The sequence below is a fragment of the Mustelus asterias genome, chromosome 1 (genome assembly GCF_964213995.1).
Source record: "Mustelus asterias chromosome 1, sMusAst1.hap1.1, whole genome shotgun sequence".
NCBI classification, from domain to species: Eukaryota; Metazoa; Chordata; class Chondrichthyes; order Carcharhiniformes; family Triakidae; genus Mustelus; species Mustelus asterias.
Window position 1 is genome coordinate 158852735 of NC_135801.1, and position 25660 is coordinate 158878394.

General features: G+C 41.2%; 1 protein-coding gene across 8 annotated transcripts in view; it reads left to right on the forward strand.

Moving 5' to 3' along the window:
• LOC144499645 (uncharacterized) overlaps window positions 1-15467 on the forward strand; it is a 115652-nt gene extending 100185 nt beyond the window's left edge. For 2 of the 8 annotated variants that reach the window (XM_078221864.1, XM_078221881.1), the window contains 4 exons: window positions 202-277; window positions 2872-2934; window positions 4504-4573; window positions 14321-15467. In XM_078221864.1, the coding sequence (XP_078077990.1) occupies window positions 202-277; window positions 2872-2934; window positions 4504-4573; window positions 14321-14403 (292 nt within the window). In that variant the 3' untranslated portion in view covers window positions 14404-15467. Of the gene's footprint in view, window positions 1-201; window positions 278-2871; window positions 2935-4503; window positions 4574-13343; window positions 13439-14320 lie in introns of those variants that run through there. The other 6 variants (XM_078221899.1, XM_078221919.1, XM_078221909.1 and 3 more) reach the window with 3 other exon arrangements.
• Window positions 15468-25660: the final 10193 nt, after the last annotated feature.

Consider the following 25660-nt stretch of genomic DNA (forward strand, 5'->3'; position numbering starts at 1 on the left):
CGGGTAAGTACATAAGTGATTACCCACTATCGATGAATGTCCTGGTTTACAGTCCTACTTTGTTTTTGTTTTAAACATCCCAACCATGTTGGGACCTAAATTCTGAGAGGAAGGACTGTTAAGTTGCTATGGGTTTCTTGCCTCTTTCTGCATATTCTCAACCTCCTTCTTTCCCAACCCAAACTATCTTGTTCTGAACAGTAAATGTGCTGAGATTGAAGAAGAATTGAGAAATGTCACCAACAGCCTGAAGTCTTTGGAAGCGCAAACCGAAAAGGTAGGAGCACTCTGTACGCAACTGCTTTTAAAGCCATGGTATCCCCATAGGGCACTTTAGACAGATCTCTCAAAATTAAGTCTACAGTTAAGACATTGACTACAATTGCTTTTGGCCAGTAGTAATCTATTGGGTTTTTTTAACCCTTTTTTATGTTCTCGTGAATTGTAATGCAAAATGCACCAGTAGGCAGCAACTACTTTGACTAGACTGCTAGAGCAAAAAGATAAACCAAAACTAAATAAATGTATTTCAGGAATGTCACATTTTAAATACAAGAATGTAGTGAAGATTGCAATCTGATTGAGGGATGCAGATGTCTATTTAAAAATGGTAGATTTTCTTTTTACTATTTATTGTGATTTATCTTATTCTTACTCTTTCCTGTGATGTGAACATCATTGGCAATGCCAGCATTTGTTGGCCTTCCCTAATGCCCTCAAACTGAGTGGTTTGTTCGGCCATTTCAGAGGGCAGTTTAAAGTAAACCCCACAGCTGAGAGCCTGAAGTCACATGTAGGCCAGTCCAGGTAAGGACAGCAGAAAGAACCAGATGGATTTTTATGACAGTCGACAATGGCTTCATGGTTACTATTGCTGTGACTATTTCTTTCAATTCCAGATTATTAATTGAAACCAAATTCCACCTGGTGCTGTGGTGGGATTTGAACCCTTGCCCCCAGAACCTTAGCTTGGGCGTTTGGATTCCGAGTCCAGTGACATTTGCACTACGCCACTGTCTTCGCCCCCAGCAGAAGGGTTGTAAGATAAATGAAATGGCGCTGCTTCCTGTGATGCAGTGCAGTGGAGAAATGCTTTGAGAGAGTTTCACCAGTATTTGTAAAGCTGAAGAAAGAATGTAAACAACTGCTATCAGCAGAACCATTTTCCCCTGGTTACCAGGGCAAACCTGGAAGGTTCAATACCCAGAAGTGTGATTTTTAACTTGCAAGCTCCATTAATGGCAATCATGGAAATTCCACCCCATACAACAACAGGAAAAATACTGAGTTCCAGAGCAGCATGAACTAAAAGGCAATTCTGTATAACATGTAATTTCTTTTGGTATATCCCTGAAATCCTCCATTAGATTACTATCTTGTATAGATCTCTTTAAAATGTATACAAGGCTTCAAAAGAAGATCTAGTACTGCAGTCTGTCAAAATAATTGTGAATCTTATCACTGAAGCATCCTATTTTAATTTTGAAGCTCAAATGCATACATAACTAAATAAAAGGTGTGATATTAAATATGGGGATACCTTTGCTTTAGTTGTCTGTGGAGCTGATAGAATCTTTTGGCTATGTAGCAATGAAGTAATGTCCAAGTGGGCTTTCTCCTCCAGCCCATGTTTTTTCTTGTTTGAACTGCAACAACTTCTATTGTGCTGGCTTGAGATACGGTACAGGGCTGATTTAAAGATAAATGCTCTCTACCTTTTATTAACTTTAACATTTAATTTTTTTAAGTTTTGGGAACGCTGAAGATTGTTACTGATGTGTACTGAAATTTTGGCCCTGGACTGTTTTTCTCAAGTCGCCATTGTCTCCTTTCTTTCTTTCTTCCTTTCTTTGATCCTTTTGAGGTGAATAAAGTTTTCAATGTTTGCAATTTGTTTTAATCTTTATACATCATAATGTCACTGACAAAATGTGATTTCCAACAAAAATTCACTTTAATAGTCCAGTGATTTCCACCTTTGTGTGAAAATATTTAAGAATGAATCCTTTGAATTTTTCTCCAGTAGCTGATATTCTTAGCTAATCAATATCCAGTTCATTAGTTATCACCATGACCAAGCTGCTGCTTCTCCAATGGCCAGAGCAGCAAGCTATACATTGGACACTTTAATCCGATATGAAATAGTCACTGTTTTGTAATGGCTGTGAGACTCGATAGTAAATCACCAATCAAAAACTCTAGTCAGAGTATCTTGCAGCACTCCTTGCCAAAGCCAACTTTGGCAATACTGTAAAATAATTCACAGAAGCACTTTCTCCAAGTGATGGTTTCTGTTCTCCAACTGTCTCCCCCTTATAAAGGTAGCTGCCGTTTTCTGTAGATAATAGTCTGATCACTAGGTCAGTTTGTTAGAAATATAAAGTGGTAAAATGCCTAACATGAAGCATTAATCTAAGCAGACTTGGTTTTAGAGCCACAATTAACTTAAACAGTGCACTTGTGAGACAAATGGAGAATGTAAACTTATTACTGGTTGCGCAGGATGGCTTACAAAGCTGTGCCAGTGCCTTGGTTTGAATAGGTGTTGGCACCAGCAATTTTGTCTTTCTGCATAGATACAGTGCCACCAGTGTGCTGTATTTGGCAGAGTAACACAAAACTGTTAACTCTTCAGGGTTGTTAATGTGCAAACTTGGGCTTGCCTTTTCACTGTCCTCTCTTTGGAAGGTGTATTGGAGCTATCTAGTTAAAAAGATGCTTTACTTTCAATGGGAATTGAATGGATACTTTTTCCTTTTGGCTTCTGTTGAATTAGTTGGTAGACATTCACAGACCAGGACAGTGTTTTGATGTTTTTTTTTAAAAAGTGAGAAACATTTAACGTTTTTTTTTCAAAAAAAAATTTCTCAGTATGCTTCGAAAGAAGATAAATATGAAGAAGAAATCAAGCTGTTAACAGACAAGCTAAAAGAGGTGAGTGAGCAACAGGAGTTTGTAACAATGTTTCAAATTGGGAATAATCTTGGTTCTGTAGTGGGAAATAATGTAGGGAGGAGTTATACAACAAATGGCAGAGTCATCAGGAGTATAGAAACACAGAGGGACCTAGGTGTGCAAGTCCACAAATCCTTGAAGGTGGCTACACAGGTGGAGAAGGTGGTGAAGAAGGCATATGGTATGCTTGCCTTTATAGGACGGGGTATAGAGTATAAAAGCTGGAGTCTGATGATGCAGCTGTATAGAACGCTGGTTAGACCACATTTGGAGTACTGCGTCCAGTTCTGGTCGCCGCACTACCAGAAGGACGTGGAGGCGTTAGAGAGAGTGCAGAGAAGGTTTACCAGGATGTTGCCTGGTATGGAGGGTCTTAGCTACGAGGAGAGATTGGGTAGACTGGGCTTGTTCTCCTTGGAAAGACGGAGAATGAGGGGAGATCTAATGGAGGTGTACAAGATTATGAAGGGTATAGATAGGGTGAACAGTGGGAAGCTTTTTCCCAGGTCGGAGGTGACGATCACAAGAGGTCACGGGCTCAAGGTGAGAGGGGCAAAGTATAACTCAGATATCAGAGGGACGTTTTTTACACAGAGGGTGGTGGGGGCCTGGAATGCGCTGCCAAGTAGGGTGGTGGAGGCAGGCACGCTGACATCGTTTAAGACTTACCTGGATAGTCACATGAGCAGCCTGGGAATGGAGGGATACAAACGATTGGTCTAATTGGACCAAGGAGCGGCACAGGCTTGGAGGGCCGAAGGGTCTGTTTCCTGTGCTGTACTGTTCTTTGTTCTTTGTTCTAATGTTAAGAGTGGGAAGGATTTCTCTCTGGGACTTTTCCCTCCATTCCCATCCTGATTCCTGCGGGCGTCACGAGCTCAGTGCACCCCCCCACCCATGTGAACTTTCAGCGGATGACTATTTGGAGCACAAATGCTGAACTTTTTCTCCCAATCCACTGCTACCTTGTCTGAAATTGGCTAACGGCTCCATAAAGAGTCAAAAGTAGACCCTCCAGATCAGCAATGCACTGCCTTAACCAAGTGAGCTCCTTTCGTAAACCTCCATAGCGGGTGGTTTGAGGTGATGAGAAGAGGGTAAAAAGGATTAAAGCCTTGTTTTTACAAATTCTAGAATATTGATATGAAGCCATAAGATAAAGTTGTGAAACAAATGATTGCTTGATGGTGTAAAATGTAAGTGCTTATTCCCTTGCGTATGGGGAGGATCATGTGGAATTGGGGTCAGTTGAACACTGGCAGTTAGAACAGGTTAGCTGTCTGCAACTTGGCTGTAGGCATCAAGATACTTTTAGCAGATTTTGAGTAAGGAATTTTAAGTATAGAGCCACACCACCTGATGTATTCTTTTCAGCGGGCAGCTATAGTCAGAGGGCAGTGGCATTTGATTAAAAGTGACAGCAATTAAGTTGCAGTCAGAAGTCAATTTCTCTGCGCTCTACAGGGAGTTCAGAGAATTGCATTGTGATAAAGAGGAATAATTGAAGTGCCCTAAAGCAATGTCCTTTAATGACCTGCTCTCTTACAGGCTGAAACTAGAGCTGAGTTTGCTGAAAGATCTGTAGCAAAAATGGAGAAGGCAATTGATGATTTGGAAGGTAATTTCACTTCAGTTTTCTTATATTTTTGTTGCTGTTTCCATTAACTGAGTAAACTGATCTTGGTTCTGTAGTGGGATAGTCAAAATGCAGCAGTTTCCAAGTAATCTCCGAAATAATTCTGTCTTTGGAGGGGGTGGGGTGCGTGTTAAAGTTCTGATTTAAATTTACAAGAGTTTGGAATGAAGTTTGCATTTAAGTGCAGTAAATCTTCCCCTGGCTTTTTTTTTTAAGGTAATTTTGGTTGTTTCGGGAGGGGGAAGAACGAGAAAATTTGGGACGAGAGATGTGCACCAGACGAGTTTCAACTAGTGCTAGTCAATTGGGTCGGGAAACGAGCAGCATTTATTCTGTTCTTGTGATGTGACGTCGATGGCAAGGCCAGCATTTCTTTTGCCTGCTAAAATAAAAGCAACTTACTACAGATGCTGAAAGAATTGCTCTGACGAAGAGTCATCCAGAATCAAAATGTTAGCTCTGTTCTCTCTCCTCAAATGCTGTCAGACTTGCTGAGATTTTCCAGCATTTTCTGGGGTTTCTTTTTTGGCTCGTCCCTACTTGCCCTTGAAGGTGGTGATGATGAACCACATTCTTGAACAGGCTGTTACCTAAAATACTTAAGTGGTGGATTATTTTCTGAATTTGACTGATCTATTTAAGAAAAAAATTAGACAGTGACTGAACGTAACTATAGTTAGAATATACAGCACAGTAGTTACTTAAAATACATGACTCAAAAACAGGCCATTCAGCCCAAACAGTCCATGCTGTTGTTTTTGCTTCACTTGAATCTCTTCCCATCTTTCCTCCTCTAAATCTACAATTGTAACCATTTATTCTCTCCTTCTTATACTTGTCTCATTTTCCCTTAAACGCATCTGTACTATGTGGCACAACTACTACTTATGGTAGAAAGTTCAACATTTGAACCACTCTTTGGGTTAAAACGTTTCATTTTAATTCCTGATTGGAATTTCTTGAACACTATCTTTTTTGATGGTCTCTAATTCGGCATTGCCCCACATTCTCTCAGTATCCAGTCTGTTAGAGGTTTTTGAAATTATGAAAGGCTTTATCAGAATCATAGAATCTTACAGTGCAGAAGGAGGCCATTTGGCCCATCGAGTCTGCACTGACCACAATCCAATCCAGATCCCATCCCCCTAAGCCCACGCACTTATCCTAGCTAGTCTCCTTGACACTAATGGGCAATTTACCACAGCCAGTCCACCTAACTTGCACATCTTTAGACTGTGGGAGGAAACCGGAGCACCCGGAGGAAACCCACGCAGACACGAGGAGAATGTGCAAACTCCACACAGACAGTGGCCCAAGCCAGGAATCGAACCCAGGTCCCTGGAACTGAGGCAGCTGTGCTAACCGCTGTGCCACCATGCTGCCCGGTCACCCATTGGCCTTTTTTTTCCAAGAGAAGAGATCCAGCCTATCAATCCCTTCCTGAAATGTATGCCCCCACATTTCTGGTATCATTTTTGTAAATTTTTCTACACTCTCTCCAGTACCTCTATCCTTTTTATAACATGGTGACTAGAACTGCATGCAATACTTCCAAAGGGTGGTCTAATCAAGGTTTGTTATAGGTTTAGCAAAACTTCCCTACTTTTCAGTTCTATCCCTCTAGTAATGAAACTGTGCTTCGTTTGTTTTTTTAATAATGGCCTTACTAATCTGTGGCAGATTTTCGAGATTGATGTATTCGTACTTCAAGATCCCTTTTTTTCCTTTATCCTGCCGAGACTTGCACCTGCCAAGTAATCAGTGACCTCTATTCTTCTCAGTAAAATGTACCATCTCCCATTTCTGTGCCAAACTCCCATTTGCATATTTTGCAAGTTTATTAATGTTCTTCTGTAAGTTTTACAGTCCTCTTCAGTGACCCCCCCGCCCCCAACCCTGGGAAATTTACTGTAATCTACAAATTTAGAAATTATTATTGATTCCAAAGTCCAAATTGTTAATGTAAATTGTGAACCACAAAGTTCCCAGTCCTGAGCCTTGTTTCCACCACCTTCCTCTTAGTAACTGCCCTTTTTTAACCGCAGCCACATGGTTGACTCCCAACTGCCCTCGGGCAACCAAGGATGGGCAATAAATGCTGGCCAGCCAGTGACACCCATGTCCCATTAATGAATTTTAAAAAATATTCTCCCACTCCACTTTCCGCCATGGAGTTTGCAATCTATTTTTCCACTTGTCCCCTGCTCCATATTCTCAGATAAAAGCAAAATATTGCGGATGCTGGAATCTGAAACACAAACAGAAAATGCTGGAAAATCTCAGCAGGTCTGACAGCATCTGTGGGGAGAGAATAGAGCCAGCATTTTGAGTCTAGATGACCCTTTGTCAGAGCTGAGAGCACAGAATCAGCAGAGATTTATACTATGAAGGTGGGGAGGGGGTGGAATGGGACAAAGGGAATGTAAATGGGGATACAAAAGGCTGAGAAGGTGCTAAAGGTGTCCATTAAGTAATCAGAATGCGAGAATGGCAGATTAGAAATGCAGATTATTAAAGGACTGCCTGAGGAACGTGGCAGTTGCCCTGAAGGTGGGGGAAGGGGGCAAGAAGAAGGTGAGCTGAAATTGAAGTGAGGAAGAAGGATGATAAAATGGATGCATGAGATGAAACGAAATAAAATAAAATAAATGGAAATGAGGTGGAGGGGAGAGTTCGTGCTCTGAAGTTGCTGAACACTCGGTGTTCAGTCCATCTGGACTGAATGGCTGCAAAGTGCCCAATCGGAAGATGAGGTGGTGTTCCTCCAGTTTTCATGGGGGTTCGCTAGAACATTGCAAAAGGCCAAGGGTGGACATGTGGACAGAAGAGCAGGGTGCTGTGTTGAAGTGGCAAGCGACAGGATGGTCTGGGTCCTGCTTGCAGATGGGCCAAAGGTGTTCGGCAAAGTGGTCACCCAGTCTCTCTGATGTAGAGTAGACTGCATTGGGAGCAGCGAATGTGATAGACCAGATTGAAGGAGGTGCATGTGAAGCACTGCTTCACCTGAAAGGGCTGTTTAGGACCTGACGGGGAGGAGGTAAAAGGACAGGTGTTGCACCTTTTACGATTGTATGGGAAGGTGCCGTGGGCAGGGAGTTGAGGTGTTGGGTGTGATGGAGGAGTGGACCACGGTGTCCCTGAGAGAACGGTCCCTGCGGAATGCTGGTGGGGTGGGTGAGGGGAAGATGTGTTGATTAGTGGCATCATGCTGGAGTTAGCAGAAGATTATCTTTGAATGCGGAGACTGGTGGGTTGAGGACAATCCTGGTTCTGGGAGGGCGGAGAGGGGATGAGAGCAGTGGCCCGGGGGATGGGTTGAATGTGGTTGAGAGCCCTGTCAACCACAGTGGGTGGAAAACCATGATTGGAGAAAAAGGAAGACACATCGGCAGTGCTATTTTAGAAAATGACACCAGAAGAGATGCGGCGGAGGCCAAGGAACTGAGAGGATGGGATGGAGTCCTTCCAAGATGTGGGGTGTGAAGAGCTGTAGTCAAGGTAGTTGTGGGAGTCAGTTAACTTGTAATTGATACTAATGGACATTTTATCACCAGAAATGGAGACAGAGAGGTCAAGGAAGGGAGGAGAAGTGTCAGAGATGGACCATGTGAAGGTGATAGAGGGGTGGAAATTGGAAGCAAATTTGATGAGTTTTTCCATGTCCCAATGAGTCCAGCTCCATATTCTCAGTTTAGTCTGCTGCGTGACAGTGGAATATGTCAGTGGGTACATTTTGTGACTGGATCAAGTTATAATAGAGAGCAAAGTCATTCTTCTCAAAATGACAAGAAGTACTGCTGTGGGATATTGTAAACTATTAAAGGTGCTATGTAAATGTGAGTTGCTGTTAGACTTTGTATTTTAACATGAACCAGGAGAAACTTGGATCAATCCACCTGACTTCCTTAGTGAATTGCTTCTCCTTTCAATTTCATAACCCCAAACTTTTACATAAATTCCACTGACGTAAATGGCTCTTTAATATAACTCCTCTGTTGTGATCAATTTGTATAACGAGTCCAAAGATGTGCGTGTTAGTGGACTGGCCATGCTAAAATTGCTCCTTGGTATTGGGGGACTAGCAGGGTAAATATGTGGGGTCACGGGGATAGGGTCTGGGTGGGATTGTTGGCGATGCAGGCTTGATGGGCTAAATGATCTCCTCCTGCACTGTAGGGATTCTGATTCAATATTTTTGGTTTTGAACAGGATAAAATTTTGAACAGCTTTTATGAAATTTTGTAGACTTTGGGACAGGCCTAATGGCTTGCAGCATCGGAAAAGACGAGGTTCTGGTAAATGGGCTTCTTATAAAATGGAATTTAAATTTGTTTCATGAAGTCTGCACTGCTGTTGGATATTTTTTATTCATTCATGGAATGCAGATATCACCAGAAGATCTAACATTTGTTGTCCATTCCAAATTGCCCTTGAGCTGCCAGCTTCTTGTGGGCTATTAGGGATGATCTATATAAGGTTTCTCCACATCATAAGGTTCCAGATACAGAGGCAAAAATTTTAAACTAATCCGCTCCAGTTACAAATGTCATTTTTAAAAACTGGCAGTAATCTCGACAAAGAGCAATAACTCAATGCTAAGGAAATATTGGTAGGAGTTTCATTAAGTGAAGTAAGCTTACATTTAAAAAAAAATGTAATGACACAAAAATTAAAAGTATCCATCACTGAGCTGGGGAGAGGGGGCAAGGTTGCAACCGAAGTGTAGTTGATCACGTGGGGGTTGATCAACTTGAGTAGCTAGAGTGTGGTGCGGGAATGACAACGACAGCACTGTTCCAGTCCCCATACTGACTTGTAGTTCATGGATGTTTGCCTCCTTGCCTTGCCCCACACTTGAGTTGGAGTGGCGACCCTGAAGCTATGTAACCAAGTTTTAAAATGTGTTTGTTCGCGAGATGTGGGCAGGCCAGAATTTACTGTCCATCCCTAATTGTCTTTGTGAAGGTGGTTTGTGAGCTGCTGCTTTGAACTGCTGCAATCCGTGTAGTGTAAATAGACCCACTGTGCTATTAGCAAAAGGTTCCAGCATTTTCACCCGAAGGACAGCAAAGGAACGACAATATAGTTCTAAGTCAGGGTAGTGAGTGGCTTAGGATCCCTACAGTGCAGGAGGCCATTTGGCCCATCGAGTCTGCACTGACTCTCCAACATTGCATCTAACCAGGCCCCATCCCCGTTAGCCCGTGTATTTACCCCACTAATCCGCCAACCTACACATCTTGGGACACTAAGCGGCAATTTACCATGGCCAGTCAACCTAACCTGCACATCACGGTGGCACAGTGGTTAGCACTGCTGCCTCTCAGTGCCAGGAACCCGGTTTGATTCCCAGCTTGAGTCACTGTGGAGTCTACATGTTCTCCCCATGTCTATATGGGTTTCCTCCCACAGTCCGAAAGACATGCATTGGCCATGCTAAATTCTCTGTGTACCCAAAGAGGTGCCAGAGTGTGACGACTCTGAGAAGTTCACAGTAACTTCATTGCAGTGTTGATGTAAGCTGCCTTGTGACAATAATAAACCTTTAAAAAAATCTTTGAACTGTGGGAGGAATTCTGACTTGTGCCTTGTGGACAGGCTTTGGGGAGTAAGGAGGTGAGTTACAAGCCATGGAATTCCCACCCTATGAACTGTTCTTAATATTCTTTTGACTGGTTCAGTTTCTGGTCAATGGTAACACCCAGCATATTGATAGTGGGAGTATCTCCTGCTGTGTAAAGCTCCTTCTCATTTTAGTGCTATTTTCTCTGTCCCCACTCTTTACCATGCCGACAACTGCCATCTCCTATCCACTCCACTGAATAAAGTGGTACTTTCGAGTTGATAAAACTCAGCTGGTATCAGAATCTTTTGAAATTTATTAGTCTTGAATCATTGCTGCAACTTATGTAAAATATTAATGTATTCAAGGGATAACAAAATGGAAACAAATGGATCAGGACACTATTAAAAGCTATAATTTCTGTCTGTGCTTTGTTTCTGTATTCATTTGTTTTTATCCTTGGCTTTGCCTATTTCTAGATGTACTTTGTCAAAGACAGATCATGCCTTACGAGCCTGATTTGAATTTTTTGAGGATGTGACTAAACATGTTGAAGGAAGAGCAGTAGATGTAGTATATATGGACTTCAGCAAGGCATTTGATAAGGTGCCCCATGCAAGGCTTATTGAGAAAGTGGGGGGGCATGGGATCCAAGGGGACATTGCTTTGTGGATCCAGAACTGCCTTGCCCACAGAAGGCAGAGTGGTTATAGATGGGTCATATTCTGCATGGAGGTCGGTCACCAGTGGAGTGCCCCAGGGATCTGTTCTGGGACCCTTACTCTTTTTGATTTTTATAAATGACCTGGATGAGGAAGTGGAGGGATGGGTTGGTAAGTTTGCTGATGAGACAAAGGTTGGAGGTGTTGTGGATAGTGTGGAGGGATGTCAGAAGCTGCAGCGAGACATTGATAGGATGCAAGACTGGGCGGAGAAGTGGCAGATGGAGTTCAACCCAGATAAGTGTGAGGTGGTTCATTTTGGCAGGTCAAATAGGATGGAAGATCAGGAGGATCTTGGGGTCCGAGTTCATAGGATGCTCAAAGCAGCTGTGCAGGTTGAGGCTGTGGTTAAGAAGGCGAATGGTGTACTGGCCTTCATCAATCGAGGAATTGAGTTTAGGAGTCGTGAGATAATGTTGCAGCTATACAAGACCCTGGTCAGACCCCACTTGGAGTACTGTGCTCAGTTCTGGTCGCCTCATTACAGGAAGGATGTGGAAGCCATAGAAAGGGTGCAGAGGAGATTTACAAGGATGTTGCCTGGGTTGGGGAGCATGCCTTATGAGGATAGGTTGAGTGAGCTTGGCCTTTTCTCCTTGGAGAGACGAAGGATGAGGGGTGACCTGATAGAGGTGTATAAGATGTTGAGAGGTATTGATCAAGTGGATAGTCGGAGGCTTTTTCCCAGGGCTGAAATGGTTGCCACAAGAGGTCACAGGTTTAAGGTGCTGGGGAGTAGGTACAGAGGAGATGTGAGGGGTAAGTTTTTCACTCAGAGGGTGGTGGGTGCGTGGAATGGGCTGCCGGCAACGGTGGTGGCGGCGGATTCGATAGGGTCTTTTCAGAGACTTTTAGATAAGTACATGGAACTTAGTAAGATAGAGGGTTATAGGTAAGCCTAGGAATCGCTACGGTAGGGACATGTTCGGCACAACTTTGTGGGCTGAAGGGCCTATATTGTGCTGTAGTTTTTCTATTTTTCTACTTGGTTAGGGCACTACTGTTACTATAAATGATTCTCATTTACTTTACTATTTCTTGTGGTCAAGAGATTACAAGATACAATGAGAACTGTGTAATTGTCAACCTTCATGAGGGGGGTGACGATTTGGACAGACTCCATTCAAAATCCTGGGCGACTTCTCTATTAGCACCATGGGTGTACCTGTAGGGTTCAAGAAGGTGGCTTACCACCACCTTGAAGCTATTAGGGATGGACAATAAATGCTGACCTTGCCAGTGACATGCGCACTGCATAAACACATTTTTAAAAATCTCATTGCACCGTTTATTGTGTCTTGTTGGTCTCCTGCATTTAGAAATTGCTCAAGCTAAATTTTACAAGTAGGTGAGACTAATTATCAGTTACTAATGTGATCGATTTTTCCCACCTGGTTTATAGTGTGCTGTGGTTGCATTTCCCAGCAAATAGTAATTGAACACGTAACAATAGCCAGTCATGGTGAAACAAAATGGGAAAGGCTGTACAATATACAAGCTGATTTTCTAAGGCAATACTAACCTTAAGCAGTGTAAATCATTACCAGTATGGGCAGAACATTGAAGCCTACTAGAAGCTGCATTTAATTGGTTTTGTTGGATTAATACTATTCTCTTGTACCATTGTTTTAAAGATATCCCTTGTATGTTTAAGTTGACTTCTTGATTTAATTTTTTTTACGTGCTCTTTTTTATAAACATTTTGGTGGGTAGCATGGTGGCACAGTGGTTGGCACTGCTGCCTCAGCAACCCCCCCCCCCAAATGTCTGTCTGGGCTTGCTCCGGTTTCCTCCCACAATCCAAAAGATGTGCTGGTTAGGTGGATTGGCCATGCTAAATTCTCCTTCAATGCACCTGAACAGGCGCTGGAGTGTGGCGACTAGGGGATTTTCACATCGTCTTCATTGCAATGTTAATGTAAGCCTACTTGTGACTAATAAATAAACACTAAGTGTTTGAGCATGTGTCTTGGAAGGATGGATCGGGGTGATTGTTCTTGATATCACAATCTCCTTTCACTCTGCACATTGGCATTTGGAATTGATATACGGTTGACATGGCAAGGTATTTTCACCCCAGCCCATGACCGGAGTAACCTGCTATAGGTTTGTCTAGTTCGCGTAAACACCTCAAATTGTGGTTAATCAATTTTGAGTATTTTGTTTTTGGCTTGGGAAGTTATTCCCAATACTGCTACATGCCTACCTGACTTTAGACCATATTAAGTTCAGAAGAGTGCAGAGAGATAACCAGGTTTTTTGCTTATTTAAAACATTCTCAAAGCTATTTTTCAAAGTACTCTTATAGACTATTCTTGCTTTAAATCCAAGAGTTGCTTTCCTTGGTATGTGTTTCTTTTTCCTTTCATGTGAATAGTTTAAACCGGTTAAAACCAGGTGATCTGTTCCACATGACTAACACAATTCTCTCTTCTTTCATCTGCTGTCACTGATGCTGTTTCAATAGAACGTTTCCGTCAGGAGGTAGCGAGAAATCGTCTTCTCAATAGTGAACTGAGAGTTGTCCTGAATGAACTTAACAACTGACTTTCTTTACGTTGAAGACTTACCAAAAAGCCTGCTCTATGTTGTCTTGCCTGATTATTTTTTAACAATGAATGTTAACACTTTCTGTTCCGTATTGGTAGCATTATTTTGCATGTCTATTTACATGAACTTAAAAACTACACAGGTATTTAATCTCAAATGACTTAACAGCAGATTTTGAATTAATTCTGCCTTTGTCAACTTGGTTTCTCTTGAACGAAAGACTATTCACAGCACAGTGAATGTAGGTGTGACATGGGAGAAAATGCAAGCTAGCCGCTACTATTCATTAGCTTCTTTGGGGGGGAAGAAGTCAGTTTTTACCCGACGAGGGTTATTTGCTTCCAATTACCCTCAATCTTTTTTGTTTTTGTAAAACAAATGCATTATTGCACTGTGTCAAATGCGCATATGAATATTGCAATTTAAATCTGATTTACATTTGGAAATCCGCAGAGCAATAAAAATGTGAATTTTGCAGCCTGACTTGAACGTTTTGGGCCAACCACAGTTTTAGTTGGACACCAGAGTTGTGGCATTCGGGGTGGTGGTGAAGTGATACTATGCTTGCAGAGGGTAACATTGTATGATGTATTTAAAGGGACAAGATGGAAGGGAAAATGGAGATATAAACTACGTTATATTTGAACGTTTCAAAATGCTGCATTGGAGTTGGCAAATTCATAATTAAGCAAATAAATGTCGGTAACATTGAAATTTTTTTGAAAATGTTGAACCAATGTTAACTAATGTGTTGTGTGTGTGTGTATATGTCTATAATGGGATGGTGGTTTACAACTTTGATTTTTGCAACTTTTTTATTTTTATTTGATTTATTATGAAGACTGTTCAGAGTTTTATTTAAATTTTCATTTTTCTTTTTCCATGAACCAATAGAAAAACTGGCCAAGGCAAAAGAAGAGAATGTGGGCATTCATCAGGTGCTTGAGCAGACTCTAGTGGATCTGAGCCACTTATAATAATAACTGGGGGAAAAAAAAAGAAAAAGCTTTACATGCCACAAGTGCCCATGGTACAACAACGTCTTCTGTGTAAACACTGCAAGCCACCAGCCAAGTGTGAAACACAACATGGGGTTTAGAACATCACATTAATATAGGCTCAACGTTTGTATTGAAACCAATAAATTTCAAGGGGGAAAACTTTCTTTTAAACTAAAATTTAACTGCAGTGTGGGAACAATTGTTTTTTTTTCTCTCTTTTGACTGCCCTGTCCTCTCCATACAGTGAACTGGGCAGACCTTGACATTTATGCCATAGACATGATAGCTGTTATAACTGTGTATTAGCTTTTACTTCCAGTTCTCTATCTGATGGCCTTCCATTCTTGACAAGCTTTTTGTTTTTTTGTGTAGATTTTAAAGCAAAATATATTGACTTGAGCTGTTGCCAAAAGTGCATTTGTTAAGATCTGTCTGACCTGATGCTGGATAACATGTAAAAAAAATAAATAAAAAGAATGCATGCCACTTTCCTCCCCCCAACCCCCAGAGTTTTATTCTGCTGCAGCTCGGAAGTCTGTGGCTTTTGGTTAGTTGTTAGTTGGAAGTGGTTTGTGTCCATTTGAAATGCAGGTAAACTCAAAGCTTGTGAGGATGTGGCAAAGGCCTGGCTTCTGTTCTCGGGACCACACTGGCAATTATTGGTGAATATTGCTATTGTATCATACTGACCCAAGGTTACTATTTGTAGTATATAGTAGAAAGTGTCACTAGATATCTCTAATGTAAAATCTAATGACATCTTTTGATAAATCATTGGAGATGCCACCATGACATTGTAAACCTTTTATACCCTGAATATATGGGTTTGTGAAAATATGTACATTTTTGTCATAGATTTAAAGATCTTGAACACAGACTGGGAGTTTTAACAACTATTTGCCCTTCTGTGATGTAACTGTTTCTTCTCCCTATGAATGTCCTTGGAATTCAACTTTATCCTATGCAATTACCTGTGTAAGCTCGTTATTTGTACGGTTTATTAAACTTTGGAATAAAACTACCTTGTTGTGCTGTTTTTACGATCTTGTTCTCCGAAAATCTTTTCAACAGATAACCCATCGGTGCTGATTAGTTTTGATTTCCTCTAATGATATGCACCTTTTTCTTTTGTAGTCCCCCCCCCCCCCCCCACTCAAAATGGGATGCACCTTTTGTGTTGGATTGTGGATGGAAGGCTGCAGCCACTACTCATGGTGCTGAGCTTTCAGTGGGGGGGGCACGATATCAGAGATTGCACCTCTGTGGTCACTTTATATAGTTCCTGATTTCAGCTGCACAAATTGAGTTGAAGCCTGTTTGTGTGCTGGAGTGATAGTCACTTAGAGAACATTTGGCACTTCTCCATTATGCACTCGTACATGAATGACAGCTGATAACATGTTAAAAATAAAAATGCACACCACTCCCCCCCCGCCCCCCCCCCCCCCCCCCCCAACCCCCAGAGTTTTATTCTGCTGCAGCTCTGAAGTCTGTGGCTTTTGGTTAGTTGTTAGTTGGAAGTGGTTTGTGTCCATTTGAAATGCAGGTAAACTCAAAGCTTGTGAGGATGTGGCAAAGGCCTGGCTTCTGTTCTCGGGACCACACTGAAAATTATTGGTGAATATTGCTATTGTATCATACTGACCCAAGGTTACTATTTGGGACATTCTTTTGCAAGATAAAGGCCGGTTTTAATTTCATGGCTTTTGTTGTTTCTCCTGGAAGCACCAGGCATGGATAAATCATAAAATCTGTCAAGACAGCACATTTCCTTCCCTAAAAGATATAATCAGATGGGTTACCATAGAACCATAGAAAATTACAGCTCAGAAACAGGCCTTTTGGCCCTTCTTGTCTGTGCTGAACCATTTTATGCCTAGTCCCACTGACCTGCACTTGGACCATATCCCTCCACACCCCTCTCATCCATGAACCCGTCCAAGTTTTTCTTAAATGTACGGTTATCCGGCAGCTCATTCCACACTCCCACCACTCTCTGCGTGAAGAAGCCCCCCCTAATATTCCCGTTAAACTTTTCTCCTTTCACCCTTAACCCATGCCCTCTGGTTTTTTTCTCCCCTAGTCTCAGCGGAAAAAGCCTGCTTGCATTCACTCTATCTATACCCATCAAAATCTTATACACCTCTATCAAATCTCCCCTCAATCTTCTACGCTCCAGGGAATAAAGGCCCAACCTATTCAATCTCTCTCTGTAACTCAGCTTCTCAAGTCCCGGCAACATCCTTGTGAACCTTCTCTGCACTCTTTCAATCTTATTTACATCCTTCCTGTAACTAGGTGACCAAAACTGTACACAATACTCCAAATTCGGCCTCACCAATGCCTTATATAACCTTACCATAACACTCCAACTTTTATACTCGATACTTCGATTTATAAAGGCCAATGTACCAAAGGCACTCTTTACGACCCTATCCACCTGTGAAGACACTTTTAGGGAATTCTGTACCTGTATTCCCAGATCCCTCTGTTCAACTGCATTCTTCACAGTTGTGATGACAGTTGATAGCTTGATGGTCACCATTACTAAGACTAGCTTCCAGAATTTGAATTCCACCAGCTTCCATGATGGGATTTGAACCCATGTCCCCATAGGGATCTGGATTACCAGTCCAGTGACATTACCAGTAGACCATCACTTCCTCAATTTAAAATCCCGTAATGATGCATCATGTGTAATGATGGTAATAAATTCCATAAAATGATTCGCATTTATTCAATTACTTTATATTCCAATGTGCAATGAATTATCTTTTGCCATGTTGTTCTGGTTTTATTGTCCAATGAAGTGGCAACCACAAATTAGCAATGAACAGAATGAGCAGTTAATCGGTTTTGGAGATGTTTGAGGAATGATTATGGGTTGTCACACCAGAAAAGCACCTACCCTGGTTTGTGTTCAGAATCCTATAGTGGGGTTCACTCAGCTCCATGTTCTTCTGACTTGAGAGGTGACTGTACTACCACTGAAACAAACTGATGCAGTCTGCAGTTTTTGTTTAATAGCACTTTATTTTAATTAATTCTTTAAAATTTTATTTCAACTTTCTGCATGTAAATGCTGAAGTAATGAGCTGCATTATTTTCTGAGTGCATCCATTAACCCAGTTTAGTTGGTAACTGTTAGCTATGCTTATTCCACTCTGTGTAGAGTAACTCAGTTAACTCTTCTATGGTAACTTGAGTTATCATCAACTGAGGTATCGACGGTGAATGTCAGTCAGTTTGACTCGATCAAGGATACCATACCCAAGTATAATGTCCACAGTCTATATTAATCCAATTTCCAACAGGGATTCCTGAATGGTAATTAACTGGACTACCCTCCCTCCCCATCCCTTCACTAGGAACATTGCGATTAATAATGAAATTTGGCTACTGTCGGCTCATATAGACTGGGTATCAAACCTGGAAGCTTGTATTGTGTATGGCTCCATATCATACTATGTGCATTCAACAACTTTGGCTATCAGGAGACCCAGCACACAGTTCAAGCAGGAGAGAGGGGTTAAAGGAAGAATGGCAAAATGAATCTTGTGGTTTTGTCCTAGTTTAGAGGGGAGGGGGGGGGGGGAGGGGGGAGAAGAATACAATTGCATGGAAAAAAAATTGAAGTAAGTAGTAGGTAGGTGTACAGGTTAGTGTTGAGCTGATTGTTACCAGATAAAAGAAGGGACAGGACGTGTGAACATATTACGTCAGGGAATCCTACAAGATGGAAAAAATTAACAGGACTAACGTAAAAGGCTTTTTATCTGAATGCCCATAACATTTGGAATAAAATTAAATAAATTAACAATGTAAATAAAGATAACGGTATGATTTGGTGATGATTCCTAAGACATGGTTACAAGGAGAGTCTGGGCGTTAAATATCCACAGGTACTCAGTGTTTTAGAAGGATAGACAGAAAGGGAAATGAGGTGGTGTAGCTCTGTTAGTAAAAGGAAGTGATCATTACTGGGGTGAAAAATTATATTGGCATTGGCGATCAGGATGTAGAATCAGTCTAGGTAGAAATAAGAAATAGCATGGGAACAAAGTCCCTGGTGGGAGTAATCTATGTCACCTAATAGTTCCACAGTATAAACCAGGAAATACAGGGGGCCTGTCAGAAATGTACAACAATAATCATGGGCAAACTTAATATGCATATTGACTGGATTAATCAAATTGGCAAGAGTAGTCTCATGAGAGAGTTCATACAATGTATTAGAGATTGTTTCTTGGAACAATATGTTGTTGAACTAACTAGAGAGCAGGCTGTTTGAGTTAGTATTGTGTAATAAGATGGAATTAATTAATCTTGTAGTGAAGGATCCACTGGGGAAGAGTAATCATTGTATGCTTGAATTTCAAATTCAATTTGAGGGCAATAAACTTCCCACGCTAGTGTTCTGGTGTTAAACTAAAATAATTACATAGGCATGAGATTTGGCTCTAGTGACTGAGCAGAAAGACTAAAAGGTGTAGGACAGTTGGTGAGCAGTAGTAAATATTTAAGGAGATATTCAATTCCTCCCAACTAAAATACAATCTTTCTTCCTCTATGGAATATAAGAGGGGGAAATGCATCTATGGCTAAGCAAGGTGGTTAAAGATAAGATTAAAAACTAAGGCATACTGTATTGCAAAGGACAGTGGCAGGCTGGAGGATTAGGAAACATTTAAAGACCAAGAAAAGGTTACTAAAAAGTAATAAAGCAAAGGTAAATTATGAAAAATCTAGCACAAAATATAAAAACTGAAAGCAAAAGATTTTTAGTATATAAAAAGGAAGAGAGTAAATCAACAATGGTACCTTAGAGGATAAGACTGGTGAGTTAATAATGGGGAACACAGAAAAGGCAGAGACGCTAAATCAATATTTTTGCCTTGGTTTTCACAGTGGAAGACACTAGAACCATCCAAATAGTAACAGGTAATGCAGAGGTTGTTGAAAAGGAGGAACTTAAAACAATCGGCATCACTAGGAGAAAAGGACTGAGCAAACTGTTGGGGTTAAAGGCAGACATGTCCTCATGACCTGATGGCATACGTCCTAGGATCCTAAAGGAAGTGGCAGATAGTAACATTTAGTGATAGTGGAAACATTGGTTATAATATTCCAAATTTCCCTGGATTCTGGAAAGATTCCAGTGGATTTCAAACAGGGAGAAAGGCAGAGAATAGGAAACTATAGACCAGTTTGTTTAAATTCTGTAGTTGGGAACTTGTTGCAATCCATTAGTAAGGAAGTAGTAATGGGATGTTTGGAAAGTCAAAATGGGATCCATCAAAGACAGCATGGTTTTATGAAGGGTAAATCGTGTTTGCTGGAGTTCTTTGAAGATGTAACAAGCAAAGTGGATAATGGGGATCACCCCAACACAAAATGAACATTCAACTTTCAACAAATGAAAATCAACTTCTTAAATTAATCCATGCTAACCCAAATTTTGTCCTAAATCTAGCAATGCCAAATCTTACTGTTGTGTTCATACCTTCCTAAGAACACAGATTATAGGTGACTTTGAAGATGGTTTACTAAGGATGAAAAAAAAAACACACAACCAGCTTCCAAAGATAGACACACACTGGATGCCCCCCCCCCCCCCCCCCCCCAGCAGAAAGTGTCCATCACCTTCACACACTTGCAATACAGAGATAAGGTAACCACATGACATAGACTCTTAAAATGATATATTCATGAATAATTCCTTCCCCCATCAAATCAAAAGTATCTTCACAAATCTGGGTGTATAGTACATCATTTATATTCCATTATTGAAATCAATAATACATAAAATTTGACAAAAAACAAGATAGAAATAATCCTACCAAATCTTCATTAGCAGTTGAAATGATGCATGCAGATATATAACATTTAATGCATCTCAAATCTTGTTTGTAAAGAAAGATGAGCAGAAGGTTAGATCTTTCCCTCCGAGGAGACTCGGATTGGTCATCCCTGACCTATCCTCTCCATCTAGACTTCCTATTAACGCTACTTCATTGTGCCCTTGAGTTGAATCACCAGCATCAGCCTCTGGACCATCAGCCTCTAGCATAGAGGAACAATCTGGGTATCTCAGACTATCAGAGCTTTCATTATTGATGGCTCATGAAAATCATTAGCCTCTGAAAATTAAACGTCAGGGTCACTTGTTGGTGAGCTCAGACATTTCAGGCTCTTTATATCCTAGGGAAGGGGTAGCCTACATGGTGTTTCCAGGTTCCTGTTTCCACTTGAACTTTATAATTTGGTGAAATATTAGTGCTTACTATGGTTCGTGGAATCCACTCCAGTTTGTCTATGTAATTTCTAATAAGCACCAACTCTCACCTGAACTCCCAGGTGCCAACCCTGCTATGTTTATCACATGTCTATCTGTACAACTGCTCTTCATATCAAATATCAATGTTTGGATGCAGGTTGTCTTATGTGTATGCGCAGGGATCATATTCATGAACTAGGTGGATGGAGACGCCCTTTAACAGAATGAGTAGCGTTTCTGGATGCCAACAATAATTTGGGTGGCACAGTGGTTAGCACAGCTGTCTCACAGCACCAGGGTCCCAGGTTCAATTCCGACCTCGGGTCACTGTCTGCGGGGAGTTTACACTTTCTCCTCGTGTCTGTGTGGGTAGTCTCCGGGTGCTCCGGTTTCCTCCCACAATCCAAAGATGTGTGGGTTAGGTTGATTGGTCATGCTGAATTGACCCTAGTGTCAGGGAGATTAGCAGGGTAAATGCGTGAGGTTACAGGAAAAGCGCCTGGGCGGAATTGTGGTTGGTACAGAGTCGATGGGCCGAATGGCCTCCATCTGTTCTGTAGGATTCTATGAATTTGTCTAGTCAAGTCTGGGTTGAACAGTCCTGACTAGCGCATCATCTGTTTCAATGTTCAAACAAACACTGGGCTTGTCTATTTGTGCTTGGATGGTGTGGGGTGCTGCAACTGTTCTTCATACCATCCACGTGAATGAACTGTTAAAATTCTTGTGTGAATGGACTGCCAGGATCAGACACTAAAACCAAAGGTAAGCCATATCTACTGAACGGACTATACAACATAACAGTGGTGTATTCTGATGCCAGATACCTAATGATAACTGCTTCTGTCCACTCCAAAACTTCAAAAATCGACATGAACTTGTTCCCAAGGTTTGGAAGCAGCTATCCAAGGGTGTAATGATTCCTGTGTAGGATTGTTTTGTATGACTTGACATAATTCAAACACTTTAGAACACTTCAATTTGGTCATCAATCTGAGGCCATCAGATTTTTTTCTGTCAATGGATCTCATCTTCACAACTATCAGATGACCTTCATGTAGCTCAGTTAGAACAGCACCAGCTCGGGCGGAACAATAATTCTCTTTGACCACAGGAGAACTTTGTGCTCAACTATGATCCCTTGCTTACAATTATGGAAGAATGATGTTGTTTTTGGGACCTTATGCAAATTCATAGACCGTTACCCACACAGTTAGCTGTGAAGTGCTTTTGGATGTCCTGAGACCCTCCAGTTCACGCAGCCAATAAATCAACACCAGTTTTAAGGGAACTCTGGATAATTATAGATGCACAACACAATGTGCATTACAAGCCACATATCGAATACTTTGAATTGCAAACACCAGCAAATTTCCTGGTTCCATCCTAGTCTATGCTTATTTAGTGGAGTCCAGCCAAGAGAGAAAGATTTTGACCCAGAAATATGCTTTTCAGACAAAGTATTTTATTACGGGTAGTACATTTATAGACAGGGTCGTTAAGATAGAATATATTCAGCAGTAGGATAGGGTCATGAACTAACCATTCATCAATTCAATGGAAACTCCAAATTAAATACCAACCCCTTTAGCAAATTTCTATTTCCAACATGAGAAAACATTGAAATTATTGTGATCGTTATGTGTACAGTTATGATAAATTCATTCAAAAATGACTTTCAAACAGATAACAACTGCAGAAATTCCTCGTTCACTTCAGTCATGAATGTTGGCCAGAGTGAGTTTTCCTGTCCCGCCCAAAGGCGTCGTTGCGGGTGGGATGGGAACACTTGGAGAGCAATCAAACTTTCTCACCCTGCCCTCAATGATAGCTACCACTGGTAGGGCCAGAAAATCCTGCTCATGTTTTGGACTTGCATGCAACGAACAGAATTGAGACTGGCCAAATTATTTCACTTTGAATCCTTTCATTCAGTGGAGTGAGGAGACTTTAATCAGTCTGGACTGGATTTGCTTCCAGACCAATATAAGGCAAGATGTCCTGACCCCAGTCTTTTTGCATTCTGTGCTTTACACATGGAATAAGATTCTCAAACTTCAAGGAAGCCCAGTTCAATTCTTTGTTTTACTGAAGTTTGTATTTCCCAGTGGATAGATTTCTATGGGAATTTCACAGTAACTTCGTTGCAGTGTTAATGTAAGCCTTAATTGTGACTAATAAATAAACCTTTTTACTTTAACTTTCTACAGCCTCAGGGTAAGAGGCAAGGAAAATGGAACACATTTTCACCATTTTTCAGATGTTTCAAAGGCAGGGACTGATTGTACTCATACAGATTTTCATTGAACATGTTGTCCTAAGGAAGAAGATACTTGGTGTTGGAGCAGATAGATATTGATTATATCTGGATGACATTTTTGTTTGTGATATATTGATTGAATAGTTTCCAATTCCCCCTTGAAAATATATGGAAGTGGTTTTGTTCCTTCCACCCACTTATTCTGATAAAGAAATCTTTATTTCACTTGTGACTCTATTTTAAGTTCAGGGAGGGTGTTCACTGTTAGATAATACTTCACTATTTCCCCCACCCATTTTAGCTACAGAAAGCTAAGTAAAACCATCTGTAACCAATAGATAACTAAAGTTCTGAGGATATTTTTCAGACTCTTTAAATAACTATGAGTCTTATTCTAATGCTGAAGATTAATCAAATGAAACATATTTTGCTAAGAAGTCTCCTTTGGACAATGACAAAGCACATTTGCTTTTATTGCTTTAACCATTCTTTAGGAATTTGGAAAATAAAATATTACTGGAAGCTAAATGTAACCACTCTATTCCTTTTTAAGTAATCAGATCATAGTTTCCCTGACATTATTTTGAAAATTACTTTACTATATTTCAGAAGGATTACTGGGGAGGATATTTTGGGGGGAGATTTAAATGTTGCTGAGAATTGAATTAAAATGTAAATCCAAATCCACTTTGATAAGGTTTATTTGAAGGAAAAAGTCATGAGGGGTTTGGACATGGTAGAAAAAGAGAAATACAGTTCCCTTTGGGAGAAGGGTCAAAAACCAGATTTAAGAGGAACAACAAAACAATCCATGAAGAAAATCATTTTTATACAAAAATCAGTCAGATCTGGAATGCACTGCCTGAGTGTCGAAGAGGCTCGAGGAGTGTCAATCGTGGCTTTCAAAAGGGAATAGGCATCTGGAGAGAAAAGAAATGTAAAAATTTTAAAATTTATTAGTCACAAGTAAGGCTTACATCAACACGGCAATGAAGTTACTGTGAAATTCCCCGAGTCGCCACAGGCCGGGTCAATGCACCTAACCAGCAAATCTTTCAGATTGTGGGAGGAAACCAGAGCACCCAGAGGAAACCCACGCAGACACGAGGAGAACATGCAAACTCCGCACAGACAGTGACCCAACCTGGAATCAAACTCGAGTCCCTAGAGCTGTGAGGCAGCAGTGTTAACCATAAAGGAATGGCTGAGTTACTCATATTAAGACCAGCACCGATACAGCAGGGCCAAATGGCCTTCTGGGCTGTGACCATTCTGTGATGTATGATATCTCAATGAATATATGAGCCGGAATTCTCCAGCCTCCCGTCAGCGGGTTTCTCGGCAGCAAGAGTTGGCCTCTCGCTGCCGAGAAACCCGCTGATGGGAGGCTGGAGAATCTGATCCCACCACTGTCAATGGGATTTCCCACTAGCCACCCCACCTCATTGGGAAACCCAGGCTTAGGGTGCGCTGCCGGCGGAACCAGAGAATCTGCCACTCGCGAACAGGCAGAGAATTCGGCCATTTTCTGGTTTGTATAGAGCTTCCCTTTTGAATCTATTATACAAAGGTGAGGATAGGATTGAACACAACTCTGATATATCTCAGGATTAAGGAGTCTGTCAAATGGGTCAATGTTCATATTTGAATTACGCCAAGTTGTGTGAGCACCAGAGGCCAACTGCAGAGTTGTAGTTCAGCGAGAAGAAAGTGTCTCCATAAGCAGTGAGAAGGAAATTCGCAAATACTGAAAATAAACTCAACACACTATTTTCTTTTGAGCTCCTTGTCCTTTGTCCTTTATCATTTGTACTTTGCTTCAGTCTTCACCAAGGAAGACTTATTGAACCAGAAGTGCTGAGAGAAACATGTTTTAGTGAGGAACTGAAGGAAATCAGCATTAGAAGAAAAATGGTTTTGGGGACATTGATGGGATTGAAGGCGGATAAATCTCCAGGTCCTGATAATCTTCATCCCAGAGTACTTAAGAAAGTGGCCCTGGAATTAGTAGATACGTTGATGGTTATTTTCCAAAATTCTTTGGTCTCTGGAATAGTTCCTACAGTTTGGAGGGAAGCTAATGTAAGCCCGCTATTCAAAAAGGGAGGTAGAGAGAAAACAGGGAACTATAGACCAGTGAGCCTAACTATTGACCAGTGAGATTAACAAGTTTGCTGATGACACCACCATTGTGGGTCGCATCTCAAACAATGATGAGACAGAGTACAGGAAAGAGATAGAGAATCTGGTGATGAACTGGTGCAATGACAATAATCTCCCTCAATTTCAACAAAACAAAGGAGATAGTCATTGACTTCAGGAAGCATAGTGGAGGACATGCCCCTGTCTACACCAATGGGGACAAAGTAGAAATGGTCAAGAGTTTCAAGTTTTTAGGTGTCCAGATCACCAACAACCTGTCCTGGTCCCTCCATGTGGACGCTATAGTTAAGAAAGCCCACCAACGCCTCTACCTTCTCAGAACACTAAGGAAATTTGGCATGTCCGCTACAACTCTCACCAACTTCTAAGCACCATGGAAAGCATCCTTTCGGGTTGTATCACAGCTTGGTATGGCTCCTGCTCTGTCTAAGACCGCAAGAAACTACAAAGGGTCATGAATGAAGCCTTGTCCATCACTCAAACCACTGTTTACACTTACCACTGCTTTGGAAAAGCAGCCAGCGTAATCAAGG